At 51.6% G+C, this 26,703-nt stretch overlaps 1 protein-coding gene across 2 annotated transcripts in view; it reads right to left on the reverse strand.

Moving 5' to 3' along the window:
• Positions 1-26,703, reverse strand: part of DAPK1 (death associated protein kinase 1) — a 78,025-nt gene that overhangs the window by 5,824 nt on the left and 45,498 nt on the right. For both annotated transcript variants that reach the window (XM_059411733.1, XM_059411732.1), the window contains 6 exons: positions 22,627-22,704; positions 11,918-12,140; positions 7,820-8,008; positions 5,353-5,550; positions 4,234-4,372; positions 2,986-3,106 (listed from right to left, as the gene is read on the reverse strand). In XM_059411733.1, the coding sequence (XP_059267716.1) occupies positions 2,986-3,106; positions 4,234-4,372; positions 5,353-5,550; positions 7,820-8,008; positions 11,918-12,140; positions 22,627-22,704 (948 nt within the window). The remainder of the gene's footprint in view (positions 1-2,985; positions 3,107-4,233; positions 4,373-5,352; positions 5,551-7,819; positions 8,009-11,917; positions 12,141-22,626; positions 22,705-26,703) is intronic.

Below are 26,703 nucleotides of genomic sequence, written 5' to 3' on the forward strand. Positions count from 1 at the left end.
CCCTGGAGCAACTCTTTCAGCCACAAGACGGTCACTTGATGAGCAAAGGGACAGGAAAAGAGATGAACCCTCCTTAGCAATATCCCAGTGGGTTTTTACCAGTAAATTAGGCATCCGTGGGAATGTTGTGGATAAATACAGTTTAAATGAGACTAGGGGCGCCTGGGTGGCTTAGTGGGTTAAGCCGCTGTCTTCGGCTCAGGTCATGATCTCAGGGTCCTGGGATCGAGTCCCACACCAGGCTCTCTGCTCAGCAGGGAGCCTGCTTCCTCCTCTCTCTCTCTCTCTCTGCCTGCCTCTCTGCCTACTTGTGATCTCTCTCTGTCAAATAAATAAATAAAATCTTTAAAAAAAAATAAAAAAAAATAAATGAGACTAATTCTTGGTAACGGGCTTGAAATAGATTTCTTTTTTAAATTATCTCCAAAAATTTTGAGTATAGTTGACATGCAACCTTGTGAGAGTTTTAGGGCGCGACGCAGGGACTGGACCAGTCCACAGACTATGCCAGGCTCAGCACACAAGTGTGGTGACTTCTGTCACCGCCCACTGTTACTACACTATGGATGATATTCCCTATGCTGTGTCTTTTTTTTTTTTTTTTTAAGATTTTTATTTATTTGACAGACAGGGATCACAAGTAGGCAGAGAGGCAGGCAGAGAGAGAGGGAAGCAGGCTCCCTGCTGAGCAGACAGCCCGATGCGGGGCTCGATCCCAGGACCCTGGGACCATGACCTGAGCTGAAGCCAGAGGCTTTCACCCACTGAGCCATCCAGGAGCCCCTATGCTGTGTCTTTTATTCCTGCGACTTACTCCCTCCACAGCTGGAAAGTTGTAACTCCCACCCCCCTTCACCTATTTTGCCCATCCCCCCACTCCCCTTGAAATTGGTTTTTAATCTTTTAATTCCATTAAATAAATCATCTGTGTGACAGACTCAGATAATCCGCACACCATCCTAATTAAAAAAGCCAGCCATACACTGCCCTGCATCATTAATCAGGTAGTCCCTTCTCGAATCCTACCTTTAGGTCAGCTAAATTCCACTCCCTCTTCATAAAACAAAGTTCCCAGGCAAAAGGGCAGTCTGTGTGATGGGTTCCACCTGCTCGGCCTCAGGAGTTGAGGGTGGGGGTTGTGAAGCAGACAATCTCACCACCCCCCAGTTCAAACTCTGAGCCCAGAGCAAAGCCCCTACTGCCAACCGGTGGGGAGGGGCTGGGGCCCTTCACAGACCACTGTTCCCGATCGATGCCCACTGGTTTCTGTGACGGGGTTCTTCTGAGACCCCCCCCCCCCAGACTACCCCCCCCCCCCCCGGTCCCCAGACTACTCCCCATTCACTGTGCCTTACTGGTGCTCCCACTGGAAGGCAAGGACTGGCCTTCAGGTGGGCCCAGAGTTTTCCTAAAGATTCCTACAGCACATAGGGAACTGGAGCCTGGTGTGAACAGGCATGTCCCAGCAGGGAAGCAGTAAGCTCTAAGTGGAGCCACCCCCTGCCCTGCCCCACCCCAAGGGAAGGAGAGACACAAGCTCCTTGTTCCCACCCAGGAGGCTGGGGCCGAAGCAACTTTTCAGGGAGCATTCTGCCCTTGGGATGTTTACCCTTTCGTGACAGCTCTGGAGAACTTTTCGAGTATTATAGAGCAGCAACCTTTTATGGGTCAGAGGCACTGAGAATATTTTTTTCCAGTCTATTTCACCTTTTAACTTTGTTCATGGAATTTTTTTGACAGAAAAGAAATTTTAGCTTCCATATTGTCAAGTAGATACACTTTCTTTAAAAACTCGTAGGGTTTCCTGTATGACCTAAAAGGTTTTCCAAAGCAGTACCAAGTTACTTTAAAAACTTAGTCAAGATATTGCAGATTTTTTTTCTTCTTCTTCTTTTGGACATTTAATAGGTTTAATCCACCTAGAATTTATTTTTGGGACTCTCAGTGAGTAGAATTCAATCTCATTTCATTCTAGAATATAGCCAGTTGTGTCAGATCACGGATGAAATCACATTTTCCCCAAAACATGAAACAACATCTTTGTCTTCTACTAAATTTCTGTAGATGTTGTGATTTACTTCTACACTCATTTACTCCACTTACTGATTTTTTAAATTTTGGATTAGCTACACAGTTTTTATAATATGTTATTTATTCTTCCACTGAATTTTTAAGATAAAAAACCCAGTCCAATTATCTCATTCCTGAAAGATGTATGCTGGAACTGCATTAACTCTAAGAAGTGCCCCTGGCTTTTTTTTCAAATTTACTTATTTATGGAGGTGCCTATGTGACTCAGTCAGTTAAGCAGTTGCTGTGGCTCAGGTCACCGGTCCTGGAACCAAGCCCTGCATCAGGCTCCCTGCTCGGCGGGGAGCCTGCTTCTGCCCCTCCCCCTTGCTCATGCAAGCATGTGCACCCCTCCTCCCTCTCTCTCTGTCGGTCTTGAATAAATAAGCTCTTTTAAAAATAAATTTATTTATTTTAGAGAGGAAGAGAGCACATACACAAGGGCGGGGTTGGGGTTACAGAGGGAGAGAATCCTCCAGCAGACTCCAGGCTGAGCATGGAACCTGGTGTGCGGCTAGATCTCACGGCCCATGAGATCGAGACCTGAGCCAAAACCAAGTTTGGACGCTTAACCGACTGAGCCCCACAGATGCTTCTCTGCATTTTCTAAATATCGCACAGTAAGTCACTTCTGGGTGGTTTCTGTGATTTGTAAAAGGCCATGTTACTAAAACTGTCAGAATCTCATACACCCAAAGGTGACCCCATGTCCATAACCCCTCAGCTCCAGGCGCCCTCTTTGTTCTCACCCTTCCTTCCTCCCAGAGCAATGGGACACAAACACGGCCCTGTGACTGCCCCGTCCCGGGGCCCCTGAGGACTAAACCGAACCACGAGGACAGCACGAACAGGTCGGCTCTGGGGTGACCGCACGGTCTGGGCAAAGGTGGGCCTGCAGCCTCTCGGCTCACTCACCGACACAATCTGGCTCCGGATGTCTTGCAGGTGACTTCGAAGGACCTTCATGTCCTTAGAGCCTGAAGCGCCAGCATCCAGAACAAACAGCTTGTTTGAAATGTGAAGATCATTCCCAAACCTGAGGGAAGAGCAGCGGCCTCCTCAGGGTGCTGCGGTGCCCCCGGGAGTCAGGCTTCTGCTGGCCAGAAACCAGAACATTCTTGTGACCTTGCAAGGGCCATCCCTCCCTCGCGGTCTGCTGGCTTCTGTCACATAATGCAGGTGGGAGGGGTGGGGACCTGCATGCTCTGAGACCCGAGGATGGTGGCTGCTGAGGGACGAGGGGTGGTTCCAGTCCCACAAAGCAGCAGGCACACAGTATGGGAAGATTTCAGGTCACCTGACGCAGCACAGATGAGGCCTATGCCCTCCCCTTGCATGCTAAGAGGACGGAGGCCATCACAGGGTGACGGCGTAAGAGCAGACGATGGGCCTGACAGTCACACCTTCGATGGAAAATAGTAGTAGAGCCCTTTTTTTCCTATCAGGAGGACCACAGGAAATGTCTGCAGACGATCAATCGAGAATTCACATTACTGTCAGAGCTGCAGCTTCCCGATTTTTTTGACAGATGCTATGTAAAAATGCATATTTCTACACTGTGACCCGTGCACACCCACACTGACTGATGAAACAGAAGTTCTCCAAAAACATGTGCCAGGAACCTCACGCTGGTATTTCCCCCTCCAGCCCCTCCTGCTTTCCAGATCAGGTCAGGACCCCCAAGTGATTGTCACGACCCCCTCAGGAGCGGCAACTTTGCCTTGAGCGATACTGCTCAGTGGTAAGAAGACCATCGTCAGAGGAAGCAAGAGCAAAAGCAACAACCACCACCAGAGCTCTTCATCAACACGGTGACCACAGTTGGTGACACTGCATTACACGACAGATGTTTGCTAAGGATTGAGCTTAAACATTTTTGGGGGAGAGACATTCTCACCAAAAAAATAAAAAAAGAAATAAGGAGAAGAGAAGGAGACATAATGATGGATGTGTTAACTAGCTAGATGGGCACTGGCCCCAGGGGGTGAGGAAAGCAATGCATGCTTTGTTGTTTTTTATCCCATGCTCTTTACTTCTGTTGCATCTGTTGTTTTCGATGTTTTGATACAAATAAAAACCATGCCACAGAAGCCAACCAAGCAAAGGAGAGCTCTGGTGTCCGTGAGCTCTGCGGGATGGCCCCGTCACCAGCGACGCCCTCACCTGTTCCTGATCTCCTTGAGCAAGGACGTGTCCTTGTCGTACCCGAACTCGCCTCCAGCCGGCCGAGGCACGTTCATGATGTCGGCGTGGGTGGCCACCAGGACCACATGCAGCGGGTTCTTCAGCTTGCCGCCGAAGGCTGGGGGCAGAAGGCAGGTGTTTCACAGGTGGGTCCTCCTTCCTGGCTGCCTTGAGTTCCCTGGGGGAGGGAGGCCGTGCTGGCCTCTGGGAGGTGCAGCCTGCCCGCCGTGTGGGCTTAGCCTGCGAAGGCCCCGGCCTGGCCAACATCAGGATGAGCCTGTTTGCTGGGCTCAGACCACAGAACACGAGGGAGCTTCTCAGCTCTCCCTCTGGGGGGCCCTGCTTGCATGGTGTGGGGAAATCAAACTCCGAGCAGGTGCACCCTTTACCAGACAAAGAAAGCCCTCCGAATGCAGTGACACCCAGAGATGGCTGAGAGGGCCTCCTGCGGTGCACACAGCCCACCAGCCTCTCCTTAGAGGAGGGTTTAGGAAGAAAACAGCCAAAAGAATGGGAAAGAAAGAAGAAGAGTGGAGGTCCCCTGAGGAGGTTAAGTCCAATTATTTGATTATTCTATGAATTTCAAAGAACAAAATGGATAACCCAGTGCCCACCCTGGAAGGCTGCTCCTTTTTGTTTTGTACATGAAGGAACAAAAGTGTATTGGAGGCTGTCTTCTGCTCTAGGAATAGAGTTAACATAATACATTCACACTCAATAGGGTCCCTTCCGTGCTTGAAGGAACCACACAACGAAGGAGGGCCCGTTTTGCCTCTTCATCATGAAGGTAGAGGCACAGAGACCATCAAAGGACGAATTCCACTTCCACCCAACAAAACTGACCACAGCTCTAGCGTGTAGGGAGAGAGTGACATGCGGTTCTCAAGGAATTGCTCAGACCTGGTCTCTGAGGCAGGAAAATGTGATCCTGTAATAACTCCCTGCGAACAAAGGGAGCGGCTGGGCCTCAGGAACCGTCCAGAGTGGGAATCTAGTCACGGGAAGGGGGGACCGGGTGTGGGGGAGTCTCACAGTTAGCCCCAAGCTGTGGATCCGCCCAGCGGCAAGGGTGCCCCCACACCGGGCCTGCTAGCTTACCGATGGGCTCTTCAACTGGCACGAGAGACTTCAGGAAATTCAGCCAGAAAATCACTTGGTTCAACTGGATCTCGTAGGGTTCTTCCAGACTGAAAACGATGACGTGGATGGACGTGGGATCGTTGGCGGCAAAGTAGTCGTAACAGCAGAAGTACACAGGATTGCCAGAGAATTCCCACACGCTGAAATCACCGACGCCTACAGAGAGAAGAGAGATGACTATCTGTACCACCACCAGCAAATGCCAACCACAGTTTTTTGGTTTTTTTTTTTTTTTTTTTTAACAGTTTAGGGCCTGCTGAGGGAAGGAGTGGTGTCCATACCACCCAGCTGTTTATCCATACACTCCCGCCTTCCCCACAGGAATGACTCCTCACGAGGAAGGAGTCAGAGCCAACTGGTGGCTTTGCGCTCCCCATCAACAAACTCACACAGTCAGAGGACGTATGTGATAAGATTCCCTACCTTCAAATAAGTATAAATTCTTTTTGGAACATGACAGGGTATATATGATGTTGAATGTAAAAGTCACTAAGATATGTAATTTAATTTTGGTTAAATCACCAAATATAACCAAATTATTTATTTATTAATAAATGTAACAATATTATATTATTAATATTAATATCAATAACACTTTATTATATATTATAATATAATTATATATAATTATAATATAATATTAATAATAAATTTATTAAATAAATTTAAATTTGGTTATATTCACCTTCTTCAGGGAAGGAAGTGACCTGCTCAGGTAGGTCACCTGCACAGGTGAAAGATGCAATGGTTGATTAGCACAGTCTGCATCTGACGGCGGCGGGGGGAGCTGTGAGGAGGTGGGGCTCATACACTCAGCCAGCGTGGGGGGCAGTGGAAGGTTCAAGAAGGGTAGAAGGCTGTGTGGCTTAATGTTTGGGAGGCGCTGGCTCTCTCATATCTGAGTGGTGGGTACAGAGGGTTCTCTTAGAAGTGTCTGTGGGTGAGGCTCTGATTGTAGATCCTAGGGCACCTGGAACCTCTCAGGGACCTTCCAGATACAGGGGGCATCCCTAGCCCTACATGGCCACATCCCAGCAGGGCAGTGACCATCCACGCACTGGCCTCTGGGGTAAACAGGTAGGACCATTTATGTTGTAGGATTTCAAGCTCCCTTTCCCCAATTCTTCCCCTCGGTGCTAATTTTGGGCCAGAAATTCTGCAATCAACCGTTATTGAGGAAGATCCAAGGGCACTTTTGAAGCCTCGACTGGAGCGCAGGCAGCCCCGGGGACGGGACTCTCTAATCTGGCCACTGAGGCATTAGTATGAAGGGTTCCAGAGCACAGGCACAGGTCCTCTAGCACGGGGAGTACTGGGAGCCAGATCTGGGGTGGGGCAGGGGCTATGAGAAGCCAGGTGAATGAAGGGTGCTGGGGACAGGCTGCCCCTCTCACAATACTAGGACACCAGCTCAGCTCCGGGACCACAGACAACACTCTGCTTTTAAAAAAGAAAATGTCCGTGGGCTTTAATTCTACGTCACTAGACCCAGTGGTTCTCCTAGTGGGGTTCCTGGACCAACAGCAGCAGCCTCATCTAACCTCGCCCCCCCCCAACCTCCTGCAGCTCTGGGGGGCAGGATGGCAGTGTGAGTCTTCACAAGCCCCGCAGGAGACCTGCCTGCCCCCTGGAGATGAACAGTTCGAGGTGACACACACTGACGTCTACCATTCACGGGGTTCAGGGTAATCACAGAGCCGATGGGAAGATGCCCCCGACCAGCATTGTCCGAGTGCCTTCCCTGTGCTGGACACTGGAGCGCGGGCGCTGGAATCAGCGCATATGGTCCTCACAGATGGGTCTCAAAGAAACTGCTTTATCCCTGCTCTAAACTTCGTCTCCATGAGGCAGGGGATGGTGTTCAAGTGATGTGGGCCAACGGGGGGCCCGGGAGCTCCGGGGGCTGGGCAGGGGGTTGACACAGTGAATGCTGGAGAAATAACCTTCCCAGGGAACATGTGAAGTGTTGGAAATGTTTGAGGGCAAAGAACACATGGGAAATTTTGCCCATGGAGAGAATCGCCCGTGCCTGGGCTGCCTAGCGTCAGCCACCAGTGCAGATGTGGTCAAGGTTAACTCTTCTCACACCTGCATTTATTAAACTGCCAGCTGGATAGTATTTTACAAGTTTTCTCATCCAAGTGGATGTTGGGCTCTGCCAAGAAAATGTATTGATTTACTCAACATTTATTAAGCGCCTACTGTGTGCTTGGGGTTCTGCTAGGTGCCCATGAGGACAGGGGGTTTAGTTTCACTCTTTATGGGTATGAACCAGCTGTGCTTCACGGGGTCACTCCCACGGTCACTCTGTGTGGCTTTTCCTCTGTGACAGACTTGGGGGACCGTTCCCTCAGGGGGAGGACTTACAGTCCAGGGAGAAGGGAGACAGGAGGTGTTCCCCAGTGGGGCGTGTGGGCCACTGTACCGTTCAGATAAGCATTCTGGATGTCAATGGCCTTAGTGGACTGGTCGTCGGCTGCACAGTGTGGGTGCTGGGGCGGGGCCACCAACACCTCCAGGGTCCCTCGCGTGAGTCCCGGCTCGAACATCATGCTACGGCTCCTCACGCTCACGTGCTCGCAGCCCGGGTACAGGTTGCTGATGCTCACGGACACTGCAAGTAGACAGGAGGGTGGTGAGAACAGAGCAGCCTGAGTGTCTGCTACCCCACTGCCTGGCCCGCGCCTTGTCCCTTCCCAGGACACTCTCGTCCCCACACCCTGCTGCTCTGGGCTGGCCCCGTGGGCCCCCAACGTGTGGGTCAGGGGTGCTGCCCTGATTCTTCCTGTCCGCTGCACCTCGCGCAGCCCTGGCCTGCACTGCTCAGTGACAGAGGTGGACCCCAGGGACTGATTCAGACCCACCCCCACCCCCCCCCCGCTCCAGCCCCCAGCGGCTTCACCCCGGGGGCTCCAGCTTTCTCAGGAACAGAGTATCTTTCTCTGGTCTTTCCGCCCCAGGGGAGGGAATGGCTTCCTCTGTCCCAGGCCTTGAACGCTTCACCGTCTCTGCGATGCTCCCCTGACTGTGCCCATGACACTGTCCTTCCATTAACGTCCCCACCAGGACCCTAAATGAGGCCGATGAAGCTGTCCCACTCTGGGCCGTGAGATTGTGTCAGGCTGACCGCAAAGAGATTCTACCCACTAGCAGGCCAGCTTGTCCCAGGCAGAGCGGACGGGATTTGGCAGGCACTCCTGAACCTCACTGAGTTCTCGTTAGGACAGCGTTTGTGTCCAGTATCATAAAAATGCTAATTTCACACGGAGACAGAGGCACCAGAGGGAAACCATTCATCGTTGCTAACTGCTGACCCCTAGTGGTGGGAAGCGGCAGGCCCGGTGGAGCAGCCCCCTGGGCACTCTGAGCAGAAATAGAGGGCCCCTGTGCTCCACTCTGGGGACCACAGGCCGCACCCCACCGCCCCACAGCACTGCTCCTGGACACCCGCTCCCTCCTCTGCTCTGGGTATGTCCTTCCTGCTGCAGCCCCACAAAGCCACAGCCATGACCCTCTGCTGGCCACAGAGCGAGTGTGGGTGTGGTCACCGGACAAGCCCCATGGGGAAGACCCCATGGCCCCGAGCAGGTGCACACGGAGTAGCCGGGATCCACACGTGCCCCCGCTCCTGCGTCCTGCCTGATGGCTCGGCCCTTCTCCCCCTGCGTCTTAGGAGCCGACAGAGCCAAGGGCCAGGAGTCTAAGGCAAACCCACGGCCTGCTGTCTGAGTGATATTCAGGTACTTACATGGATATTGATATCAGGGATGTGAGTCGGTGCACCCAGAGCTTCCAATTTTCCACAAAGAGCCCAATATCCAAATTTTTTGGTGACTGAGGTGTGAATGTCGGCAGCTAATCCTATTTTCCTCCCCCACACCCGCTCCTGCACACAACACACCGCGCCCAGGCCCCGGGTTTCAGCCTCTGCCTGAGGCAGACACGTTATGTCTCTGAGCCCCCACTTCTTCTCTCCGAAGTGGGTTATGACACAACCTCAAAATGTTGTGAGAATCCAGTGAGACGACATATGTGCGGGACCCAGATCCAGGTCAGCACAGACCATGTCAACCTCACACACCACTTTCCACGCTTCCCGGCTTCCAGGTTTTACTGTGGTTTCCCCAGAGACTAGCCACTTTGCCCGCTGGACATCCTTTTGGTGTCCCCTGGGCCTTCTCTCCTGTCCTTCCAGCATTTGTCACTTTCTTCAGTCTTATGAATCCCTGAGGGGATTTCCTTTTACACAAGTGACCACGGAGAGCAGAGCTCTGCCTCCTGAGAGAACAAGGCTGTCCGCTCCCCAGAGAATGGAGTACAGTTAGGCTCCTTCTGGTAGCAAAGCCAGCATCCTCAGGGACGCTGGGAGACCAGGAGGATTCTGGAACGGACTCACATGGGACACAAGAGAGGGCAGTATTTGCCTCCTAACAGTCCTGTCGGGGAAGCCGAGCCCCACCAACCTGCTATCCTGACAGAAATTTGTGGGTTCAGCCTGGAGACACAGCTGAACCCACAAGGGTGGTCAAGAGAACAGAAGCAGCCTCCCTGGGAGACCCGCTGCGTCTCTGCTGACCGTGGCTGGCGAGGCCTCTCTGGTCCAGAGCGGACATGGTCCTGCCAGAATCTTCTGTCACTGAGTCCCATGACCCAGTCTCTCTCGGCCTTGGCTGAAGGATGCCGCCACACTCGTGACCCTGGCTGATAACATGGCCTTCCTGAGCCACAGTTTATCAAGAATCTACTTCCAGATTCTTCCACATGTGGAAGATGAATGGAGACATTACTTCTGACGGATGAGGGTTGAGAAGGACATAAAATCTGTCTGTGGCTGGTTCAGTTTAGCTCAGGGGCTCCTGGGGCATAACCTTCATACCCAATGAGGATGTACAGAAATTCCAGCTCAGAGCTCTAAGTAGATCTCTTCGGCTCTCTCCCTTTGCCCCCCGCCCTCACCCACACACTCGGCAACACTGACCCAGTCCACACACACAGGCTGAGCCTAATCATTAAGTGTGGAAGACTGCTGGCTTCAGAGAAGGTGAAACCATCCTGCGTCTCTAAACTGAGCCAAAATTATGGATGACCATGGCCAATGTGTGCCTGAAACCACCCTTACTACAGACGGACTTGTAGCATCCCTACTAAGCATAGCAGTCAGGCCTGTCACGAATTCCCAGCTGGGCAGGCCACTGGACCCCTCTAGGCTCCAGCAAAATGCTGGGTAGACGTCCTGGAGGCTGCTGTGTGGACTCAGTGAGGTGACACGCGAACCACATTTTGTCCAGTTCTGGGCATGCTGTATCCAGAAGATACTCCCGCTACGTGTAAGCTGCCCTGCACTCACGCTAACTGTGAATCTACTGTGGTTTTTGGAGCTTCACCTGGTTTCAAGTCCACTGCTGTTCAGAGAAAAGAAGCTGAAAGGGGCACGTAACTGTCAGTCAACGGTCCCTCAGCCCTGAAGAAGCTCCCCAGACACCCTCACCCATGAAGAGAGGGATCGCATGGAAACAAAACTTTACCGTCAGTGTTTTCAGCGGGGGGATCTGACAGGACACCTTGTGAGGTCATGCAGAGGAAATGAATCCTTGCACAAATGGCGACACAGGAGCCTCTCTGGAGGGTTATATTCTTATCTTTGCAAAATGTAATTGCCTCACTTGGGATTTGGGAGAAACACAATCAGTGCCTAAGTGTTCTCTGCGGTGCTTCTCCCTGGGGCTGGCGGAGGTGGGGAAGGACAGGCACGCGGCCCTTCTGGACGTGGAACCACCCATAGCTGCATCTCGGCAGGTGGGGGGGTGGACAACAGCAAAGCCCGCCTCCCAGTCAGGCTCCACGTGAGTGGACGGACTGACCGTGACATCATTAGGGAGCCTTTCAAGACCACCAACCAGCGTTGAGATGCACAAGGATGAGTGCGAATTCTGTGGCTGTGTTCTTGAGTTACTGCGTGCACCCAGCGTTCCAAGAAGAAAGCCAAAGGGGGACAACTCATCCTGGACCAATGTACTATCCTGTGTACGATTTGGAACCTGAATCTGTCCATGTGAGTTTTATTTCCGAGGGCTGAGTCCCCTGGTCTGTGAAAGTTAGCCACGTGGCAGGAATGTTTTATTCTGTCCCACCGCATCTAAAATAAACTCATGTAAAATGCACACAACATACCGTTCACCATATTAACCCGTTCTGGTTACACTGGTCTGGTTTAGAGTAGAACACGACACCATTCTGTGATTGGCACATTTGCCATTTGGACCTCTGTGTCTGTGACCATGATTTTAGGGAGGCCCTGACCTTGCTATTCCTGGGCGATTTGGGAGTGCAGGCCAAGAAGCAAGTGCAAGTGCACACAGGAGCCAAAGCTGGGCTAGACACCTAGAGCCAACAGGGCAGTGAGATCCGGTCACCACGGGCCAGGGAACCAACACAAAGCCGCTAGTCACCCTAGACCTTGACACGGGACAGCACAAAAACCAGCACCTCGCACAGAGACAGGAGCCGGGGTGGAGGCTCCTACCTGCGGGCTTGGATGCCAGCGGGGAGGGCGGGAACCTGGTGGAGCTGGCAGAGGACAGTCTGGGCCGGCGTCTCCGGAAGAAGCTTCTCAGCAGCCCACACTTGAGCGATTCCACCAGCGTGGTTTTCCCGGAGCCCGAGTGGCCAAACAGCTTCAGTTTGATCCTGGATTGGAGGTTCTGCGTGGGTCGCAGCTGCTGGATGAAGAGTCCCCGGTGAGCGTCCTAAACACAGGTGCAGGGGGGCCAGTTAGTCACAGAACAAGAGAAGGCTCTGAGCAAATTGCCAGCGCGGATGCTCCCACTTTGGAACCCCCTTGCCGTGTCCTTCCCGATCGGGGATTTCTTTGTGAGGAGAAGTTTTGTTTTTGCTTTTCAGAAGTATTATTTATCTATTTGACAGAGAGAACACAAGTAGCCAGAGCAGCAGGCAGAAGAGGGAGAAGGCTCTCTGCTGAGCAGGGAGCCGATGCGGGGCTTGATCCCAGGACCCTGGAATCATGACCTGAGCTGAAGGCAGATGCTTAAGCCACTGAGCCATCCAGGCGCCCCATGAGAAGTTTTAAGAGTTAGTGTCTTAGGAACTTTCACACGTGCCATGGAGTGTTAGTAACTGTGATCCTGTCGTGTACAGTACATCCCAGCACTCATTTTCTAACTGGAAGTTCGTATCTGGTCCACGATTCTTACCCATGGTGCAGAGGTTTCGTGGTGTCCCATTGTAGCCACAAAAAAATTCACGTAAAGTGCAAGTAACATACAATTCCCTGTTTCAGCCATTTTAAAGAGAACTGAAGCTCCAAGGAGTTACTATATGTACGATGTGTGCAACCAGCCCGGCTCTCTGGTTCTGGAACATTCCATGATGTAAGGAAGCTGAGCCCATCAGCAGTCACTCCTCCCTCCCCGCCTGGCCCCTGACAACCACCCATCTGCTCTTGGTCGCCAGCATGTGCCCAGGTCCGTGGCATTTTGGTGCACAAGGAATTAGTTGGAGCTACTCCTGTGAGGTCGCTGATTACCAGGAAAAGCAGGGTTGGCCTGTCTGCCTGGCCAGGGCCATCTGCTGCTCTCTGCGTGGAGGGGTCCTGTTCCCCCGGCACCGTGACTGTACCAGATGCTGAGAAGGAGGGCATCACGAGGTACAAAGACAAAGAGTGTCAGGGCGAGGGCCTGATAACCTTCCCCCTGTCCTCTCTCTCTCCCTACAGGGAGAAGCAGGAGAACTCACAGACTCACTCACTCCCTCACTTGTGAGCAGACATTTACGGAGGCCCCTGTGGGCTCCGCACAGTGTAGGGAACAGGAAGGTCCAGACCCAGTCCAGATCCGTGTCCTGGGGACACACAGGAGGTCCAGACCCGGCCCAGATCCATGTCCTGGGGACACACAGGTATGTAAACACTGACACCAAACACGGCAGTGCTTCTGCGGGGATGGTGTGGGCAAGGGTTCTGGGCACCCAGACAGCCCATCTCAAGGCTGCACAGTGAGGCGTCACTCCTCTGCCCCTGACTCCATCCAGCCTCACAGGCAGCCTCGTTATCCACCTCCAGCTCGATCCTGGCTCCAGAACAGATGCCGACTGGAGCTGTGGGGTACAGCCTCAGGGGGATTCCTTCCTCGACCTGGGATGGTCCCACTCTAACCAACCGACGTCCACGCATCCAGGGGACCCCTCCTGCTGGGATCTCTTCCAGAACATTCCTCCCCTGGAGGCTCTGGCTCACGTGGGGTTCTCCACTGTGACTCCACCAGACTATAGGGTGATGTGGGACAGTCTCCCCCTCTTGACTGGGAGCCAACTTGAGGGCAGAGACAGTGTCCCCAGCACCTGGCAGGGAGGTGCTCAATAAAGAGGTGTTCGAGAAATGACAGGACTCTGCGACCCTGCAGGAGCCTCTTGGAGGGAACCGCCTGCTCTTGGTCTCCTGGGACCTCAGGCCTGGCAGACACTGCACCCACTTCCAAACCCGGGGAAGGGGGTTTCCTGCTGCTGTCCTCCCGCTGAGCCATTGTGGCTTTCTCCACCGGCCACCCAGCAAGCTCGCCTGCCAGACAGCTCTGTTGAGGGCTCCCTGTCCTCCCCCAGTCTCGGTGTGGGACTGGGACCTTCCTTCTCCACGCCACAACACTGCCCCCTAGCGGGCATGGTGGAAATGGGCGGCGAATTTTTCAGTTGCTGATGTTGGGGGAGCTCCTGGATGCGGGTGCTGTGAGTTCAAATAGATTAATGGAAGTCCTGCACGGTAACCATTCCCTGGGTCCACGTGACCCCTGAGTGTCTGCTGAGCACTTTTATAAGAAAAAAACTTTGTTTATAATTATGTGACCTTAGGATTTAAAAGCATGTTTTGGAGAGCATTTTTTTTTAAATTAACATATAATTTATTATTAGCCCCGGATACAAGTCTGTTAATCGTCAGGCTTACACACTTCACAGCACTCACCACAGTACATACCCTCCCCAATGTCCATAACCCAAACACCATCTTGGAGAGCATGGTTTAATAGTTACTGAGATTTCTGAGAATGCAGCTGTTTAATAAATTGGCAAAAATATTTAATCTTTCATGAACTCCTACCCTCACTTCTGCAGGGTCAGGTCAGCAGGTGGTCGCAGTGTCCACATGCCATCCCAGGCTCCAGGATGCATGGGCGTCTGCAGACATGGCTTTAGTGAGTGTGGAGGGATCCCCGTATCTGCCAATTTCACGATGTGCCCTTATGCCCTGGGCCCCAGCATTTACACATGGAAATATATCATTTCACTATAGATATTTCCTTTGATGTCTTTTTTCTGTTATAGGGAGAGCATTCCACTCACTAAAGCAACCTGTGCAGGGACTTGTCTCCTGTGAACTTCATTCAGGAGAGGAAAGGGGGCATCGCCAAGTGTGTTGCCGATGTTGGGTGGGCTGGGCCTGCAAACCTTGCCTTGTGCAGTGCTCTGTAGAGCATGAGGCTGTCCTTATTCTTGTTTCTCTTGTAGCCTCAAATCTCAATAGGTTCAGACACAAAGCACTGCATGGAGGGTGGGGGCTGAGGGGATCTTGCCAGCAATTACTCCGACTTCTGACCCAAGTCAGCACAGACGCTGGAGATGGTCTGTTCTGACGCAGGTACTCATCGGTGTGCTGCTGACCCGGCTGGAAGGAACGGGCACTCGCTGATTTTAACCCGATCCTGGATACTGTTGCAGATAAGTCCTTGACCCCCCCCCCCCCCCCAAAGCAAATCTGCCTCCCCTCACTCTAGTTAACCCTCAAGTTCAGCCTTTCCTCTCCTTTCCCTTTCCCTCAGGCCCGGCTCCCACCTCCCCCACACGGGAAGCATGTGAACTACAGTTACCCTGTCCTGTGACCATCACTGTTCACCATGAGCGTCTCACTGAGTAAGTCACAACACTCACCACATACTTTGCGACAACACACAGAGATCTTTGTGGGAAGCAGTGTCTCCTTCTCCTGGAACAGGGGAAAGGCAGAAAACCTGTTTCAGGCTGTAATCCAGCCACTGGGTCATGGGTGCACTGTGCAATTTTAATTGGCTTGTGGCCCTTTACTGCCTCGTGCCCTGTTGATCTTGGCACCTGACTTTGGTCACCATGTCTGTCCTGTGTATAGGATTGAGGGTATGTTTGTCCCCTCTACCTGAGCCCCTCAGGCCCTTGCATTCAGAGGAGACTAGAGGTATGGTAACCATGGGACACAGACATTGCTGTCCCAGTGTGCTTCTGGAAGCTTCTCTGGCCCATGGCTGGCTTGTTCCTGGCAGCTGAGGGGCGTCATGTCTACACCTTGCTCAGTGCTGCCCTCAACTAAGTACAGTTCACCCTTTGAATTCCATGCAGGGGAGTGAGGGCCAGAAGCCATGGACAATGTGCTTGCCTGATCCCTGGGCCAGCCCCAGAACACAGACAAGTGGGGATGAAGACTCTCTTTTTGTCCTAACTCTAGCCCAGGTGCTCTGTGTCAAAGCTCTGAACTTGGGCCTTGTCCTTGGCAAAGTTAGTTCAGTTTTAGCAAGAACCCTGCTCCTTCCTATGTGATGAGATTCCTCACCACTCCCTGATATGTAATCCCTCCTGGCCTGCCTTCAGCAAGAATCTTGTTGAGTAGCTGTATTGTGACCTTTAAGACTCCTATTTTCCTGATGCCTCAACACAAGTCCATCGGGGTCTCTCTTTACCAAGACCACCTGTGCCCCCTGCTGGCCACAAAGCCCCACCTGGACAGATCCTCCCAGCAGTAACACCTGGGGAGTGAGGAGCTAGGACCCTGGTGTTTCCTAAATTCTGGCTCCTGCCTGGAAATAGTTTGCTCTGTCTATCCCCCCCCCCCCCCCCCCCCCCCCCCCCCCCGCACTCTCCCAGCCCCTCCCGGCTAGCCCCAGGCAGGCAGATGTGGCTGGCTGCAGAGGTGAGGCCTAGGGGGCCGGTCTCTTCCGGGCGGGGCTGCCAGGTTTGGGAAAAGGACAGGAAAGCAGCAGAGAACCCGAGGAATCAGAAGTCTAAACCAGTCCCACCACCTTCCAAGCGGTCAGACAGTGTATCTGTGTAACTGGGAGGCAGGGTATGTGCTCTTTCCTCATTTATTTCCTTTAACCTTATACTTGAAATATTTACCCAGAGATGAGGTCCTCCGCTTGCATTCCTGTCCACTGCTCACCAAGTAACTAAGCCTGGTTAACCCATCCAAGTGCTGCCATATTTCACCTGGCCGCCAAGGTAGAAGACCTTCTACCTGGTCTCTGTCTGGGCAGTCAGAGGGAAAAGTCCCCAAACCAGAGTCAGGTCTTGCTCCCACCTGCCGAACACACATGGACCAAACCCACATTCCTGACCTAGGTTTGTAAAGCCGCCTAACTCTGATCGGGAACCGTACTCCCCAGACCACCTTACTCAAGCACCAGTGCAGAGCCCTCCCGCCTCCTTTAGGTCTGGGTCCTGGGACACACCCAGATCTACTGCCCCAGGCCCTTGCACTCACTAGGATTCCTTCTGCTATCCCTTAGCCCCTCCTCTGGTTGCCTTCCCTCTCCAGTATTTCCTGTGTTGGTTTATGTGTCACCAGCAGAGAGGTGCCCCCTGACCAGTGGACGGAAAGTAACATACCTCCCTTCCCTTATTTCACCCTGTTTGGATCCTTGCACATACAGCAGGGGCCACAATCCTTTATGAAGGGCTGGGTGGTCTCTCCTGTGACTCCATGTATCAGAAACCAGCAGTAGACAGCAGTAAATCAAGGGGTGTGGCTGTGTTCCAAAAAAGCTTTATTTACAAAAAGAGGTGGTGGGTCAACTATGGCTCCCAGGTCATTGTCTGCCAGCCCCCGCTTTACCCCATCTGGCATTTTTCTTACTTGTTTATAGCCTGAGTCTTCCCTCTTGTTCACTGTGGTCTTAGCATATTCAGACGCTGTGAATCCCTTTTAAATGAATGTTATTTGGTCACAGCATTGCTCTTTGACACCCTGGTGAATCCCGGCTTCTAGTTAACTTTTTTCCTGCACCTTTGCCCCTGGCAATTTAGCTGCATTTTCTCATCAGCAAAAATGACTGACAGGGAGGGCCATATGCAATCTGGCCAAGCAAGATAAGAGTAGGGGAACCTGCTGTGACTTCCCTGGGGTGGGGGGTGGGGGGGAGGGAAGGGGGACGGCAGGAGGCGGTCAGACCCAGCAGGGGAGGAGCACCTACTCTTAATTATGCAAATTTGCTCACTTGCGCTGAATTTTAAATTCTGGGCAAACTCTCCAATTCCTCCTGTTTTCCAAAGTATTCTCAGGCATCTTTCCTCATGGTCTCATCTTACATGTAAGAAAAGCAACTATTTAAATGTCAGCTTATAGAAATCTAATTGGAAGGAAAATCAAACCCCCAGTGTTAGGGCACTGGCATTTGGAAAGAGACCGATGATCCGCAAAATGGCTCTAAATGCCCGGGCAGACCACCATTCTCAATCACTTAGTGGGAAACCAGGTCAGTGCAGATCCTGCCCAGCTGAGACCTGCTATGGGTTCTTCCTGCCTCCACAAGTTCTGATCTCAGCCATTCTCACCACCGACTCTGCCCAGAGGCGATGGCTGCAAGGTCTCCTCATAGGGTCAACCCCTTGTGCTAAAAACGGAAAGAGCTTCTTTATTTACTCTGGCTGGTGCTCTCCTGCCCCCTGCAGGTCAATAGGAGGACTGTGATTGTATTTCTGGAAGCTCTCCTGCCCCCTGCAGGTCAATAAGCGGAATAGCAGGTCCCATGGGTTCCCTAGAAGACCTTTAGACGTATTGTTCCAGGCTCAACTGATTAAACGTGTAAACAAGGGGGCCTTTCTGCTGCTAATCTGGCCCGTGGGCACACCTATGGAATGACAGTCATTGAAGCTCCCCCTGCCCCACTCCGTTGCTGTGCAGATATAGACGTCTCACTAGGAATGTGTTTAGGATCCACATGAGGGGGTCTGATAGAGGGTGTCTCCCCCCACCCCCAGAGGTGTCAGGAAACATGTCAAGTGTCACAGTTTTGGATTTCACAACGAGTGGAGAAGGGTGCTATGACGTGACTGCCTAGGGTGTCCACAAGCCCTGCAAAGACAGGAAGTCCCACCCTCCCCAAAATGCCCGCCCCGCCCTGGAGAGAAACGGGTAACATCAGGGAGGAAATGACACTGGAAGGAAATGGGGACAAGAGGCTCCTAAGTAGAAACTGTCCTCTTCCTCTCCCTTCTCTGTGCTCAGTGGCTGTGATCCTTCTCCTCCACCACAGCTTGTGAGTTAAATCAGCAAACACGTCCATGGTCTTGGTTTTGTAGGGATCGCCTAATCGTGGTAGGATCTACAAGTCCTTGCTGACAATCTCCAGGGCAGCTCCTGGGACAACTCAGTCATTTTCAAGAACCCGGTTCCAGTACCAGTGTCCCCAGGCCCCAAGCAGCTACTTATTTGGAGATTTATTCATTTATTTTTAAAAAGATTTTATTTATTTATTTGAGAGAGAGCAAGCATGAGAGGAGAGAGGTCAGCGGGAGAAGCTGACTCCCCGCGGAGCAGGCAGTCTGATGTGGGATTCCATCCCGGGACTCCAGGATCAGGACCTGAGCCAAAGGCTGTCGCTTAACTAACTGAGCCAGCCAGGCACCGTATTTATTTATTAAAAAAAAAAATTGTGGTTAGAAATACATGGCAGCCAATTTCTCCCTCTCCCGCTCATCAGGAAGCCGGGGTCTAGAGCCCTTTGAGGGAATGACTGAGGCAAACAGACTCACAGGTCTCACTGAACACAAAGTCATGAACGGAGTAGGACCTGGTGAAACCAGGAAGGCGACGGGGGCTCACTACACAGCAAAGGGAAGGACCCTCCCTCCCCATGGCCCATGGCTGAGGACGGATCAGCACGGAAGCCCTGAGCCCAGTGAAGGGCACAGGAAGCAGACATTCCTATTTCAGGACTGAATCTGGGCGCTTAACTAATTCGCATCTGCTTAGCCTCAGAGAGCAGGGCTTTCCTGCAGAACAGCTCCATCTTGGGGATGTGGGAAGGACAGCACCTGCTGTGCACTGAGAACTAAATGATGGCTGTTGCCAGGGTGCCCCGCCACAGCTGCCTGGGGCCTTGCGCACATGCCACATCTGCTCCTGGGCGCTGGACCACAGGGAAATCTTTGTTTCTCCAGGACTCAGGGAGTGGTTTGCAGGATTCCAGAAACAGCAAACACTTGGTGCTTACTGTGTACAGACCCTGTTCTAAAGACATCGTTTACATCACCACCATACCATATAATTGGCGTTATAATTATGCCAGTTGAGAAAAGGGACACTGAGGCACGGGGCTGCTAGACCATAGCAGTGCTGGGATTTGAGCCGGAGCCATTTGACTCCTGAGTCTGTGCATTCAGCCACCACTTTATACGCTGCCTCCAGAAGCAAAGGTGAGAGAGGGCTCTTTCTGTGGGTTCAGGGCACGAACAGGAATGATGCCCTTTGCTCACTGGGATTGAAATGACGTTTCTTTGCCTTGACCTCTCCTGAGAGAACAATCCCAGCATCGTGGTAAAATACTAGACATTGGAATATTCTCTCTCCCATCTCTCTTTTAAAAATCTAGGCACCAAAACGCAAGGGTGCCCCTCGGTGAGAGAGACTAAAGCAAATCAGGGACAGGGCAAGAGCCCATGTACCTTGATTTAAAGATTCTAGACTGGAAAACAGCTAGTCACCTTCCCTGGCCGCTGGGGGTCAGCAGTAGCAGCACACAAGCTTCTCAGTGTTTATATTTCCAATTACAAAAGCCCTGTAGGCACAAGGCAGGGAACCTGGGATCAGATGAAGGGAGAAAGCACCTTCACCCTGTCAATCTGATCCCAGCTCGGCTGTCACGTCAGGACCTATCCTTCCTGTCATCTGTCTGGGATTTACTGTTTCAGACCCATCACTGCAATGACAAATAAATAAATTAAATTAAATAAATATAAGGCTCTAACCTCAAAAGCAGGGCAGCTTGCTATGAAATTCACCCAAAGTCAAACACCTGAGCCAATGTGGCCTGTTGCAGGGTTGCACACTGCACACTGTTCCATTCTGCCATGAGCTGGTGGACATACAGCTTTACGTTAAGGGAATTTAAAGATTAGGAGACTTTATGTGAAAGTTCCTTGTTGATACGCTGACAGTGACTCTCAGGCTCTTGTTCTGCTTGTAAACAAAAACACTTCTCCCTTGTTATTCTTTTTTTTTTTTTTTTTTAAAGATTTTATTTATTTATTTGACAGAGAGAAATCACAAGTAGATGGAGAGGCAGGCAGAGAGAGAGGGAAGCAGGCTCCCTGCTGAGCAGAGAGCCCGATGCGGGACTCGATCCCAGGACCCTGAGATCATGACCTGAGCCGAAGGCAGCGGCTTAAACCACTGAGCCACCCAGGCGCCCTCCCTTGTTATTCTTGTCCAAAATTCTCCTTCACAGTGAGACAGTGCGTGGTGGTGTGGAGTGGGAGAACGTGAAGTCCACAGCAAATGCACACATTCCCTGCAAGAACGTGTGAATAAGGCGACGGACATTTTTTTTAGACTGTTCGCATCCTGGAATTGCCAGAGGGAGGGCACACTGAATCCCTGCAGTGGCCTGGGACATCTGTCTTCCCAGTGCCTCTGCGGCCAGTTCGCAGACTCCGAATCACAAAGGTGTGATGATGCATGAGCTCCCAGCTCAACTCCAGGTGCTGGGAAAGCTAACTGCTCCCACCCGTGTCCCCTGCCCCACCACAGCCAGACCCTGGGACCACTAGGAAAATTCAGATACTTGGCAGCTGTGGAGGTTAAGAGGGGATCGTCTGCTCCCAGGGCACTTTTCAATTTATATGGCGGGACCTCTGTGGCACCTCAAGCTTGTATTGGACAATACCTTTCCACTGGGCACTGAAATTGACTGGACTGGTTTGTTTGTTTTGTTTTTTATTTCTCAGAAGTTTGTTTTTGAAAAATTATTACGTGATTACAGTTGGCCCTTGAACAACACAGGCATCATGAGTGCTGACTCCCCATGTATTTGAAAATCCAAATATATCTTTGACTCCCCCAAAACTTGACTTCTACCAGTCTACTGTTGGCCAGAAGCCTTCCCGATAACATAAACTGGAGATTAACACGGATTTTGTATGTCAATATGGACTACAGACTGTATTCTTACAATAAGGTAAGTTAGAGAAAAGGGAACATTAGTAAGAAAATCGGAAGGAAGACACAAGAGATTTATAGCACTGTACTGTCCTTACCGAGAGACATCTACATAGAGGCAGACCTGCAGAGTTCAAATCTGTTGTTTAAGGCTCACCAGCATCATACAGAACATGGAAAAAATGCAGTCATTTTGATTTTGCAGTCAGCAAAATCCCAGAATACTGCTGTTAATAGTTCCTTTTTATTCACTTTTAAAAACACAGAAGGGATTATAACATGCGTATATGGAATCTATCTTCTGCTTTGAAGCCCTAGAAAGTCCTAAACTCAAGAAGAGTTTAGGACTTCAAAAATACTTGAGTGGCTAGAAACAGTTCTATCCTACATCTGTACAGCAATTCGCTAGACATTATTGTTGGTCATCTGATGTTTCTGATTTTTATTACTGTATTATAAATAACACTGCAATGAACATCTGTGTGCACTATTTCCTGCATTTTTTCCATTTCTTTAGGATAAAGTCCTAGAGTCTAGAGTCCTAGACATGGAGTTCCTACCTTAAAGGGTGTGACTATTTTGAAGACTCCTGATACACATTCCTATGATGTGGGCTAGAAAGACACCCCTGCATTTACTTATTTGTATCCTGTTTCTTTAAATCTTACAGCAACAATGTGTTTCCTAAACCCGAGCATATCATGTGACATCTTGGAGCTCAAAACATTAAGAAAGAAAGAAGCAGTCAGCTTTCTCATTTCCTGTCTACTTTATGGGAACAGTTATTACAGAAGCGGTGGGAGGAGGGAAACCAGGCACAGAAACTGTAAGGAAGCCAAATGATTTCCAAGTCCAAACACAGAAGAAGAAACCGATAGGGAGCTGATGCATTTATGCTAATGGTATGCAAACCACAGGTCAGGGAGAGATGCCTTTCCTACAGCCTGTGTGTCTAAAGCTCATTTTGTTCAACTCATTGTATAAAAGGAAAAAGACAGAATTTTTCACATAAAAACAACATCAGACCGAAAAACAGAATTTCTCACCTTTCGGAGTCTTGCAAGCAGACCTGCTACGTGTTCGTGCTGCTCTGATTTAGCGAGCTCTTCTGCTGTCTTCCCGTCCTGTTGGAGAAAAACCGTTAGTGTCCTTCCTGCACGGGAGGCTGTTTGTTCCATCCACTGGTTCTGCTGTCAGAGGCAGAAACAAGGGTTAACAGGCCTTAGAAACAAAAAAGGTGGACATAGTCCTCGATTCTTTCCCTTTCTGTACGGTCCTTATTTCATTTCCTTATTGGTTCTGCAGGGAGGGAAGGTGAGAATTAAGGAAAAAAACATGTGCACTGGTGTCTGGAAGTCCATCCGTGAGATGTCTCAGACCCACAGGCTTTCTCACACCTGGTACCTCGCAGGCGGGCGGATGACCCCAGATGCTGAACCTCCCTCCAAGAAAGCAGACAATGCAGACTTTCATAGATGCCAACGTCTAGCTGGTGCTAGCTAGTGTCTTAAATACCTTCCACGGACAAACCTGAGCACTCACGGAGAATGCTAGTTATTGGAAATTTCTGTGCACTTCAAAGAAAAGTTTTAATTTTACAGACGATTTTGATCTAAAGATTTTCAGTGAACATAAGAGGAGGAAATCAGAGAACATGGCACCTTTTAAGTAGAGAATTTTCACAAGGCTGCCGTTTCACAGTGAGCAATTTCACTTACATTTCTGCGCCGGCAGTAAGCAGGAGCCGGGCTGACACGGAGGCCGGGACCACCATGCGTCAGGTCCAGGCGGCCTGCTGTGCCCACAAGTGCGCTCGGGGGCCCTCGTGGGTGGGGACCTCTGGCTGCTCATCCGTGGGCCACCGAGGGGGAAACAGAGGCTGAGGGGCTGTTCTGCTATAGCTTTAAAGTCGTTACTAATTCGGAGTAGAAAAGGCCAGAGGCCATTTCCTTGCAAATAAAAACAATCTCCTTTCAATGAGACCCAGACCGACAAGCATTTCGATCCCTCTCCCTCTCGGGGCCGCTCAGCACCGGTCACAGCTGCATTCCCAAGGAAGCTCGGGCTGCCCGAGTCTCACCGACAGCACATCTTCCGCTTTCTCCTGCGTGGGGCTTCATGAGACCAGTGTTTCTCAGCCTCCGCACTGCTGACATTTTGGACCAGATCGTTCTCTGGCGTGGGGGGCGGTCCCGGGCACTGCAAGGTGTGGAGCGCCACTGTCTCTGGTCTCTGCAAGGCTCGTCCTCCCCGATTCCTGACAACTCCAGGTGTCTTCAGATGCGGCCCTGGGCTCCCTGGGGGGCGCGAAATCACCCCAGCTGAGAACTGCCACCTTAGGCTGAAGCTGGAAGCTCCCTTAAGCGCTCGGGGGAGCAGTCTTCACAGTGCGCGGCCCACCTCTGTTCTCCCTTAGGGTCCCCAGATGTCTCCAGGGGGCAGGGCAGAGCTTCTAGTTTTCTTTGAGGGTGAATCAGGGATCTTGTCAGTCACCACACCCCAACCAGGGATTCGTGCCAAACAGCCTAGATCCTTGCTGACATGATGAGAAAAGGCCTCAGGATAGCAGTTCCCAAACCTCCCCACACACTGGAACCCTGGGGGTGTTTAAGAACTCCAGTGGGCTGCACGCACCCGCCCCCTTCTGGATGCTCTGCTTCCCTCAATCTGGGTGCGACCTGGACACGGCGGTTGTAAGCGCTCCCCATGATTCCAACGTGCAGCCAAGTGAGCCTTGACTAAAGTTGTCTGACTTCTGGCCACCACAATTCTCTTGGAGACCCAGGATGGGCACGTTACACAGGCAGAGGACCTTCAGTGACAAAGGTCCCTGTCCATCATGGAGCCTTTCAAGTGACAGGAAAACCACCACTAACCAAATGTCCTACAATTATGGAGCACTTCAAAGCTTGCAAAACACTTTGCCTTAAGAGACAGTGTTCAAGCTCCCAAAAGAAAGGCCTGCCAGTGTGGTGGGAAGTTTGACCTTTGGCGTCAGAAGGACGAGTTTTACCTCCTGAATCTGCCCCCACCAGCTGTGTGAGCAGTCACCGGGCCTTCTGGAACCTGGCCTTCTTCATTGTAAGGCGGAAGCAGGGACCCTGATCACACAGGCACTTCAGCAGATCAGAGATAAACAAATGGAAAGAACCAAAAGAGTACAAGTCATGGAAAAAGGAAGCGGCAGTAATTGCTAATAAAAAAGCTGAGAATTTCCCCAAATGCCCTGCCTTTCTAGGAGAGAATGGGGTAGGAGCTGGTTGTTTGCATTCTGGCCTTGCCTGACTCTGTGCTCCTGAGCCAGGTGCTAACTAACTCCCACAAGCAATTCTTTTTTTTTTTTTTTTTTTTAAAGATTTTATTTATTTATTTGACAGAGATCACAAGCAGGCAGAGAGGCAGGCAGAGAGAGAGGAGGAAGCAGGCTCCCTGCTGAGCAGAGAGCCCGATGTGGGGCTCTGAGATCATGACCTGAGCCGAAGGCAGCAGCTTAACCCACTGAGCCACCCAGGCGCCCCTCCCACAAGCAATTCTAACACTCATTGTTCTCCTGGTTATAAACAGTGGTCTGGGAGGGCCTTACTGAGAAGGTGACATTTGAGTCAAAACCTGAGGCATTTGGATACCTGTGAAGAAAGGCAAATGCAAAGACCCTGAGGCAGCAGGATGACTGTCCGGTCTGAAGAGTTTCAGAGAAGCTCATATGGTTCTCCTGGTATGGGGGCGGGGTGGTGTCAAAGCCTGGAGATGGAGCAGGAGATGGGGGTCAGGGAGGCAATGTGAGGGGTCAGTCTTCAGGTAGTCCCCATCATAAGGACTTCTAACTTGACGGAGGGTCTGAGCAGAGGAAGGATATGATTTGACTTCTATTGCAATAGAGTCACACAAGCTGCTGCCTGAGGAACAGTCTGGGCAGGTGAGGGTAGAAGTAAGGAAACTGGTTAGGAGACTGGGACAAATTGCACATGATCATGGCCAAGGGGTCATATCTCATGGAGGATCAGCAAATCAATTCCAACAGAGTAAGAAGGGGAGCTGGAGGGGGCTGAAAAGAGGAGGCTCTCTGGGGCTCCAGCTGATTACTGAAAGATGAAAAGGAGCTAGTGTTCCAGAACCTTGCTGCCACCAATGTCATCTGTGACTCTGTGCCTATGTGCTATTAGGCCCCAAAGTCTCTCACATGGGCAGCAGGAGCACATCATGTCTTACAGCTGGGGTGTGTGTTCCTGGACCCTAGGAGCTGACAGGGGCTGCAGGCCTCTGCACAGGTCAGACACTGACAGAGAATGGCAGGGCTGGAGGATGAGGACAACCTAGAGGTCGGGCCCTGTGACGCTGGTGCCCACCAGAGGGCATGCGGGGGCGCTCTGGGGATGTGGGGCTGGAGCCAAGGTCGTGGGCTTGGGGCCAGCGGCAGCTGCAGCCCAGGGTGGTCAAGGGCAGGGGCCGAATGTGGGAAGCCACTGGAGCTGGAGGAGGCACGCAAAGGCAGGAGGAGAGGCAGCAGCAAGTGCGGTTTTCCTACCCAAAGCGAGTGGGAGGGGCCGGAAGTGCAAGTCCTGGCTAACCACGATTCAGAAAACCTGCTGCCGCTGAGGTGCGGAGGAGAAAGAAGACAGGCGGGGGCATGGCTACCCTAAAAGAGCGGGGTCACACCCTGCGGAAGGAGACGCAGTGACCACGTCAGGCCCCGGAGGCTTTTGGGGTGACTTTGAAAGTTCAGTAAGCTTTACTTTTGTTCATATGCTTCGTTAAAAAAAAAATGTGTTTTATCTTACTATAAAGAGGTTCTGAAGGCAAGAGCTACTAGGAGGTGACTGGAGATTTGGCAGCACAGTGTCCAGGAGGGGCTGTAGGGCGTAGGGGGGAAGACAGGGGGAGGGAGTCCAGGAAAAAAAGGGCAGGACCTTCAGAGGCTTTTCCGAGTAACTGGGGCTGAGACCGGAATGGGACGACAAGCGACCGCTAGGGGGCGCCGCAGGGTCGCGAGCTGGGGTTAAGGACGCAGAAGCCCACCTGCTCATGCCGCCTGGACAGAAGCACAGGAAAGGGGCGGGCACTGTTTCTGCCAATCAGGAGGCGGCCCCTCCCCAACCGTGCCTATCTCGGTGTGTATGTATATA

The sequence above is a fragment of the Mustela nigripes genome, chromosome 9 (genome assembly GCF_022355385.1).
Source record: "Mustela nigripes isolate SB6536 chromosome 9, MUSNIG.SB6536, whole genome shotgun sequence".
Classification (NCBI taxonomy): Eukaryota; Metazoa; Chordata; class Mammalia; order Carnivora; family Mustelidae; genus Mustela; species Mustela nigripes.